General features: G+C 30.4%; 1 protein-coding gene across 22 annotated transcripts; it reads right to left on the bottom strand.

Moving 5' to 3' along the window:
- Positions 1–672: 672 nt before the first annotated feature.
- LOC112776553 (protein GRIP-like) lies at positions 673–6,365 on the bottom strand. 22 transcript variants are annotated; one of them, XR_011877357.1, is made up of 13 exons: positions 5,889–6,365; positions 5,676–5,734; positions 5,497–5,546; positions 5,192–5,367; positions 4,638–4,771; positions 4,452–4,549; positions 3,849–3,894; positions 2,980–3,211; positions 2,824–2,895; positions 2,694–2,741; positions 2,213–2,258; positions 1,540–1,657; positions 673–886 (listed from the first exon to the last, which is right to left on the bottom strand). XR_011877357.1 is itself a non-coding variant. In XM_072227291.1 (13 exons), exons 5-8 carry the CDS (start codon positions 4,533–4,535, stop codon positions 3,201–3,203), a joined length of 261 nt encoding a protein of 86 aa, XP_072083392.1. In that variant the 5' UTR covers positions 4,536–4,549; positions 5,192–5,367; positions 5,497–5,546; positions 5,676–5,734; positions 5,889–6,365; the 3' UTR covers positions 673–886; positions 1,540–1,657; positions 2,213–2,258; positions 2,694–2,741; positions 2,824–2,895; positions 2,980–3,200. The 22 variants fall into 22 exon arrangements, 6 of the variants coding, with proteins under 6 accessions (XP_072083392.1, XP_072083394.1, XP_072083391.1 ...); XM_072227291.1 differs by lacking the exon at positions 4,638–4,771 and adding an exon at positions 4,246–4,365; XM_072227293.1 differs by lacking the exon at positions 2,213–2,258 and adding an exon at positions 4,246–4,365.
- Positions 6,366–9,341: the final 2,976 nt, after the last annotated feature.

Here is a 9,341-nt window from a genome sequence, read left to right on the forward strand (position 1 = left end):
TATTCTCCTTATCATCTACCATTTTGCTGCATATTTGGAGTCATTAATGTTCTTTCCAAAATCAATTTCAGTTTCTCCCAAATCAAATCCCTAACATCTCTCAATTCACTACAACATTTTCAGGTTGAGGCAACATTTAAAAGTGTTGCCTAAAGGCTGACAAAAGGTTGCTTTTGATCTATGGCAACACTTTTGGACCTAAGGCAACGTTTTTGGGCGGCATTGCATATGCAGCCGTTGCCTTAGATCAAGGCAACACTTTTTTGTTTCAAAATCAACACTTTTGAGAGCAACACTTGGTAAGTGTTGCCTTTGGTTGAAAAACAACACTTCAAAGGTGTGTTTGAGACAACACTTTTGCAATGTTGTCTTTTCTCATATTTTAACCACTACTAAAAAATGTTGCCTATTTGCAATAAAATTAAACCCTTTTATGTATTGCTTATAAGTTTGAATTTGCAATACTTTAAAGTGTTGCCTATTAGTTTTGAATATGCAACCTTTTAAAGCATTGCCTTTTCTTTTGAATATGCAACCTATACAAGTGTTGCTTTTTCTTTTGGATATGCAACCATACAAGTGTTGTCTAATATTCAAAATATGCAACTAATAGAAGGGTTGCCTTTTTGATAAAAAAAATTACTTTTGTAATAAAAATACAAAAAAATAAAATTTACAATAAAATTTTGTTCATATATGTGTAATTATTTTAATTCATAAATAAATTTATGTACAATAAAAAATATAAAAGAAACAAAATAACTGATAATAAAATTCTAATTAAAATAGATATTAAAAAGTTCAATTAGTAATTAATATTTATCAAAAAGATGTCAATCTACTTGCATATTTTATATCCATGCTTGACTTGTCCCATATGCTAAATCTGCAAATAATACACAACAAAAAATAGACAACTTATCATTAAAACTGAAAAATTATAATAAAAATTATAATAAAAATTATCATAATCGTCATCAACAATATACAAAGTTCACAAATGAGAAGAGAACAAAGCTTTCACAATTGATAAGTAAAGCCATGCAGCAAATTCTAAATCAGACAACCTGAATTATGAAAAGTAAATGATTACACTAATTGGTAGTTGAAACTAAGATTAGTTTTCATAAACAATCATTAGTGGCATTGTGGCAATTGGCAAGGAGTTCTAACATTATGATCTCATGTATACTACTAAACCCATCAACACCAATCCATCCACTACTTGTTTATACAATCAAATATTATTATAGCACAGACAAGCTCGGACATTACCAAAAGGATTCAATTATTCAATATCTATAGGAAATCAATAAAAAGCTGCACAAACTCTGAGAATGGGATGACTAAAACACAAACCCAGTTGTAAATATTAAGGTATAGATTGCAGATAATAATAATAATAATAATAATAATAATAATAATAATAATAATAATAATAATAATAATATAAGTAAACATATCAAGTAACATAAAATAAGACATCCATAAAAGTAACCTCCATGAACACAAAATTACTTTTCAAAATTGGAAACGTACACGATATGCTCATAAACAGGCACTCTTGCAATGCAACTCATCCAAGTTGATGTCTGAGGAAATATAAAGCTAGCAGAGTCTTCAAATCTTCATAATGATATCCAATGGGAGCATGATCCTACAAAGAAGACAACTTTAATAAGATAACAAGCAGAATAAAGTATTTGTATCAAAGCAAAATAGTTTTTTTCTTATCAGATGTGCCGACCAGTTGATCACAAATTAAGGTATGATATACAAGACTCTTTTCCATAACTTTAATCAAATGAAGTACATACAAGTTTAGAGAGTTGAATGCTTAAATGGATGGGAGGACAGAAACTTTGGAAATGAATTGGTTAACTTTCCACAAAAAGGGAAGGTTATAATTGCTACAATGAAGAGAAAGAATTACAATGACTCAGGAGGATAAGGATCCTCCTATACCAAAAACGCACACAAATAAAATAAGAGTTGAAAAGAAAAATTTAATGCAATAAAGCTTCAGAACCCCTCAATATATCATTATCATTATTCCCATCATTTAACTAATTAACAAAAAGAAGAAAATAGTCAACATTTGCACAGAAGAATGCATAATATGCAATGAAAGTTTAACAGACACATAAAAGTGAGCCAGTGCTAGAGTGAAGCATTAAAACAACAAAAGAGACGATCAGCAGTAAATGCATACCAAAATTAAAGACTCAATCCCTGACTAATTAAGTGATCCACGACACCTGAATAAAAAGTATATTAATTGTTATGATGTGCATATATCTCCAATAGCAGAAAGAAAAAATAAAAATGGCAGTTCCCCAACTTCACTTTTCCCCTAAAAGTTCTGGAACAATACTGATTGTATCCAGACATCAGTTTAAAATAAAATTGATGAATTTATAAAGTTATATGACAACAAAAAGCAAGAATGAACTATATGGATTAAGTATCAATATATGTTCAACGGGATGGGGTCTCCTAAACTTACTTTCTAGAACCACTGTTGCAGGGAATCTTTTTATCCTCCAACAGGATCTTATAATTATAAGTAATCTCTTCACCAGCAGCAATATGCCATTTTGAATATATGAAAATCTCCTTATTGAGAAATTAAATCTCTTCTATATCATATGCAAATACAATTAAAATATCAACAAATGTAAGCAATCATATACCTGTTGGCTGTGGAGAGGATTCTCTCGTTCAAGCTCCTCAATTTCTTCCTGAATTTACAACATTGTTATACATTATACAGAATATAGGGATGGAATTGGAGAAGAGGTGATAGATCAAGACAAGACATACTTGAAGAGCTAAGATATGGTGCTGTGATCATGCTAGTTCTTCTTCTCTTTGAGCTTGTTGTCTAGCTAGGAGCTGACAATATATTACCATATTATATGGGTGAATAGTCATCTTCATCGGGAGCAGAAGAAATAGAAGACAAGACAAGAAAGGTACCAAACAAGATTGTGACAATGGCAGTGAAGTATACAAGGAGTGCCTCTGAACCATATTTAGTCACACCTACTGAGCTCTCCAGGAATGTGAGCTTCTCTAAGAACCCAAGAGAAGCTGTCCCAAGTGCCAGCACATACACTATCAGCCCAAACAACACGTGCCATGGGATTGATTAGCTTCTTAGTGATTCACTCCCTCCAGGATAGAAAAACATCACAAACCTAAATATCCACTGCATGCAGGTGTATTAATTAAGGAATAAATCTCATTCTTATGAAGGACAAAATTGGTCTAAAACAAACTTGTCCTCTACCATTATTTAATGACAAATCTTGAGGAGTTACTTTGTTATAATAGAGATTATACTTCAAAATCATTGCGACGATCAGATCGAATTAAACTATATGGTGGAAAGAAAAAAAAAACTTAAAGAGCCTTTTTAAAATATCGTTAAACAAAAAAATATATGAAACTTTACAAGATTGAAGTAAATACTAGTATGAAATACTAAGCAGAAAATGAGAAACCAATATGGTGGTAGATATGTAAAGTGTAAACTGTAAACTGTCCACAAAATATACAATATTAGTCTCTAATAACTTTAAGGTAATCAATCACTGAAACCATGGAACTCAAACTAAAGGCAAGATATATTACTTGGCCTGGGGGAAAATGCTCGAATTATGTTTAGTGTGTCTTGCTTTTAAGGTTCAAACATACAAGGCAAATGCCAAATTTAGTTAAGGTTCATTCAACGGAGGACCAAACAAAACAGAGTAAGAATCAAGAAGAGCCATATATCAATATATCATAGTCCTAAAAATAATAGCAAATAGAGAGTAAAGAGCAAGATGAAACAAGAAACATACATTGAATATGAGATTTTTGTTGGTAGCTTCCCAAGCTAAGCCACCTCTGAAGTGTATGTTCCAAAGCAAGACCATGACAATATTTAAATCCAGAACAGTTGAAATAATATTTAAATCTAGAAAATGTTATACTAGAAAATCACCAGATATTTGAAACAACGAAAATATACTTAAAATGCTCAGCAAGCAGAACAATTTCCGCCAGGACATAAATGAATTAATACATGTGTTATAATTATCATTGTCACAGGGGTCAACCTGAGATTATAGCACACCATTGTCAGACCAGTAGAATAAATATGCAAGATCACATGAATTTTAAGTACCAGATCTATGTCTCAATAATCATATGATTTACTAAAAGTAGGAAAGGAAAAAAAAACATAAAATCAAAAACCTGTGGTCTTGATTGAATAGATTGACAAAGATTCCTATTATCATCTGAAAGTCTAGATATTTCATTATCCTTCTCCTCAATCATTTTATTAGCAATATCATGAAATGAAGCATGTTCATCCTATGAAGGGGAAAAACAAAGAAGGGGAAAAAACAATCAGAGGAACTAAAGTCCATCAGGCACATGTTTAAGAACTTTAATATCACCTTCAATTTTTTATATTGCAGTTTGAGCTCTTGCAACTCCTTTTGCATATCTTGTGCAGCAGTTGCTTCATTTTCAGCCTTCATTGAGACACATTTGACTGCAAAGTTAAGTTGAGGTTAAACCTTCTAAAATCAAATTCATACAAGTATAAGCTACAATTTAATCAGGCAGCCAAGGTTTGTTACTTCGCCATGTTTCTTCTACATTTTTAAGGCTTAGTCCCCATTATTCTTTCTTCTTAAGGTGCTGAGCATTAGCTGAGTCAAGCTTTTTTTCTAAGTTCCTTATTAGTTGCTTGGCATTTTCAAGGGCCGTCTCTCTGAAATTTATAAATAAGTTGTTGAGACTGCTCTAAATTAAACAGCAAAAAATAGTCTATCCTCTAGTTGCTTGTAGACAAATCATAGCACAAATTAATGAGTCTACTCTACTCTACGGAGGAGGGTTGATTGATTCAGGCTTTGGGAAATTGGAAGACTTTGGAATTAGAATGCTTCAAAAATAAGGACAATTGTATTTTAAACAGTTACTTTAACAGAGATGCTCTCACAAAACTTGCACTCTGTTCTCTGCTTCAATTCAGGCAACACACTCTAAAGGAACTTAATCACAATGAAACTACTTATTTGTACTTGGAGAAAAACAAAAAATAGAAGAAGGAGTAACCAATGACTGAGACAATATAATAAACAGAAAGAGCGCAAAGCTAAATAACAAGCTTAGTTAATTACTTAGTTACCTTCGAGAGTGAAGAATATCTTTGGTTAATGTAACCACAGGCTCAATGTCCCTCAAAATCTCCTCTTCCTTCTCCTTCCACAGGTGGTACGGGTTTGTAGTTGGTGTGGCGGCAGTGCACCACGCTCGATGCTGAGGCGACGCAAGAGTGAAGGGAAGGTGCCGATGAAGCAGAAACTGGCGAAGAAGATTAAAAGGAGAAGAACTTTTCATAACTAAAATTTTCCAGAATAATTGCTAATCTCAAAAATTAGGATTCAAAACACAAAAATAAAAAAATAAAAACAGAGGCAGAATCATGAGTACCTGCAGAACAATGATCAGCGGTGATGAACCCTAGCAGAAGAACACCGGCCCTAGTATATGTAATTCTAATAGCTCAGAAAAAAGCAAATAGACACCCACAATTTCCTTTTTCTTGAAAAAATCACACACACACAAAATAGAGCAATTAGAGTAGGAAAGGGAAGAATTGAAGTGCGCACCTAATGAAACGAAACAAGTTTGGCTACAGATCAAATGCAGAACGAAACCAGATCTTGTACTATGCAATTTGTCGGCAAAATGCAGAGAGTAGTAACCAACACAGTGTAAAGAACAGAGAAAGAGAGGAACACAAGGTAAACTGTGTTTAAAACAGAAATAAATGAAAAAATAGCTCACCAGAAAAAGAAAAACTCAACTAAAAAATATACTACCTGAATTGATGCAAGCTAACAAGGCGAGAGCAGGAACGCGAGCAAAACAAGGCGAAGAGAAGAACCTGACTAGCACGACGAACCTCGAGTAGAGAGGAACATGAAGAGAGCACAACAAGGTGAGTAAGGAGGAACACAAAGAGAGAGGGAATGCTTCTCCGCGAGTAGAGAAGGAACTGCGAATTTCATTAATTTAGGGGTTAGGGTTACCAGTAGCATTTTGTTTCAACATTTTGTTAGGAATGTGAAGATGATGAATGAATGAAAGTTTCTGTGTTTTAATCATTTGGTTTTCTATTGATGTATTTAGAGGAAAAATTGAAATTTAAAAGAAAAAATACATTTATATATTTTAGATAACACTTATAATGAGAAGCTTATTAAAAATTTTAAAGCAATTTTAGAAGAGTGTAATTTATGTACATGGCAAGCGTGGCATGTGTATTTTTCTGAAGCAATGCCTTTCATGTGTTTTCTATCTAATCAAAGGGAACAATTACGTGTTGTTAGTTAAAAAAGTGTTGCAATAGCAATATTTCATTGCAACAAATATTAAGCATTGTTTTTTTATCATTTTAAACAACACTTTTTAAGTGTTACTAACAATACATGTTGCAATAGATAAAAAATGTTGTAGTGATTACATTATTATCCATTAAAATACAGTAATTCTCTACAAAAATTATGGAAATTAAATTAAAAATTTTTAACAACTTCTACTATATAATTTATATTTTACATATAGACTATTAAAAATAAAAAATAAATATAAACAAAAATTTTAAAAATAAATTTTAAAAAATAATTATGGACTTGTCATATTAAAATCAACAAATAAGCACACATATGAATATTAAATAAAAATATTAAAATAATTAAAATCATGACCTATTAGTACACATATGAGATAATTTGAAAAATTCAATAAGACGTATAGTTTAAAATTTGATAATATTGATTATAAAAATTTATTAATTATAGACATCATATGTATGAAATTATGAATATTATGAGTACAAAATTATGGATGTTATTTATATGAAAGTATAGATGTTATGTGTATAAATTTATGGATGTTATAAGTAAATTTATCAATTGAATAAATTAATTTAAGAATTTGATGTTTTTTAAATTCAATTATGATAAAATTTAAAAACATATGTGTTAATTTTATAGTTACTTAAGCAATAACTAAAAAATGATATGTGTATGGATGTAATATCTAATAAACATGAATTTAATTTTTAGATGTTAGTTGTATGTAAATATGGATGTTATGTATATAAACGTATGAATGTTATGTGTATGAACTTAGTTAGTACAATATAATTATAAATGCACATAAAAACACAAAAAAAATTAATCAGTTTATTACCATACCTCATCAAAGCTAGTGTAGTTTTTCATATTCTCGAAAATTGATTGACTGACAACAACCTCGTCAAGTGAGTCCATCTGTTGTTCAAAATTTTCAACACTTTCTACCATAGGTACCGTATTAAGGTAGAATTCAAATGACATACTGTTTGTAATGATAAAGATTTCTTGTAAAATTTCTTAACCTATTCTAATTGTGCTTGCAATGGTATTAGAGTTGTGAATTTTGAATGAAAATAATTGAATTAACGGAAACAAAATCACATTAGGGTAGCTTTCAGATTTTGTATCTCTTGATTGAATGATGAAAAATGAATTAACAAAAACAGAAAATTAATTACAATAAAGAACGATAATGATAATAATAATAAAACAAAAAAGCGTTATGATAATAATCAATTACAATTACCGTATCTCCATTAGGCGAAGGAGTAAAGCAAGAATAAATTACAATGATAAATCATAACCGTTATTAATTATTATTATTATTATTATTATTATTAATCTTTATTATATTCTTAAATATAAAAATCAAATTATAAAAGGGAATATTAAGTATTGATTACAAGAATGCCTAATTAATTATGACAACAATTAATAAATGCTAAATAAGGCAAGTTATGGTTGTTTTTGGCTGATTTTCTTTAGTTACCAAATATTTTCTTTATAATTAATATCATTAATAAATAGAATTGATAAAAATATGATAAATGGAATGCTAAGAGAGTGGGCTAAAAAATAATACTGTTATTAAATGATGTAAATGAAGTATATTATAGAAAATTTTGACTAATTATGGTTGAAACTTTTTGGTTACTAAACTTTTTCCTAAACTAATACAATGATTTTGTTAGTAAAATTAAGATTTATGATCAATTTAATTTTTTCCTCTTTCATTTGTAGTTTATTAAAAATTACTTTCTCTAAATACAAACACAATATTAATGGGCAAATATAGTGGCCATAGTATTCATTACATTAGAGTTTGATTGTATTCAGCAAAATTGTTGTAATTTAAAATAAGTAGGTTGCCTTGGTAATTATTTATAACATGGAACATATTATTCATATTTATATTATATAACTGAATAAATATCTGAATGAGTAAAAATATATTTTATGCATTTTACCCAGGACCCTAAACATTTCGCTTTTTGTTTTCAGTCTTAGCCGGACATAGTTATACGAATTTTTATTGCTTGTTAATTATTTTTCAGCCATAACTTATTCATCTGATTGAAGTTCAATGTATTGGTATTATAATATTGAAAGATTATGACAAAAGAAAAAAAACAATCACTTCAAAGAATTCAATGGACAAAACTGTTTGCATAGAACTTGATAATAAGCATTACTTATCTGTTAATATTAAATATAGTGAAATTTGATCATTTAATTTGACTATTAAACAACATAACAATCATGTAATGAAATTTAAAAAGAAAAAAAACAACAATCATGTAATGAAATTTAAAAAGATAAAAAACAGTCAACAGCATAAAACTTTTTTAATCATATATAAAATTTCAAAATATATACATTGAAAATATACGAGTTAATTTGCTTAAATGAAGTGAAAGGTGAACCTAACCCAAAAACAGGTTGATAAATAGTATCAACTCATAGTCGACACGACAATGGATGCAAGGGACATGACTAGCATCTCCATCACTGTTGTTGCGGTCCCACCCTCTTCCATGGCGGTGATGGTCATAGATACCACCCATGTTGCCATGGATTGGGCATGTATCTGAAACACATACTAGATGTTTTTCATTTAGTATAGGTACGATGAGATGGCCACAAACAGCTGATAACTTGTTTAACCTCACTTTGCAGATTGTTAGTGCATTAGACGCCTAAAGCGCACGAAATATTTTTATTCCCTTATTTTTTGCCTCGTCGTCGTTAAGAAGCAGCAGCACCATTGACAGCGCATATTGGGCGGCGAAATGCTGTTGGTTGCAGTAGTGCGCAGTAGTTGCATCCCCACATCATGGTGTTGTCGAAGAAGAGCTCTTGTACCCCGTCCCAAAAGAGAAGCTCCGGGTGGCCATGCTGTCTGCACCAATCAGA

This window comes from Arachis hypogaea, chromosome 19 (assembly GCF_003086295.3).
Source record: "Arachis hypogaea cultivar Tifrunner chromosome 19, arahy.Tifrunner.gnm2.J5K5, whole genome shotgun sequence".
Lineage (NCBI taxonomy): Eukaryota > Viridiplantae > Streptophyta > Magnoliopsida > Fabales > Fabaceae > Arachis > Arachis hypogaea.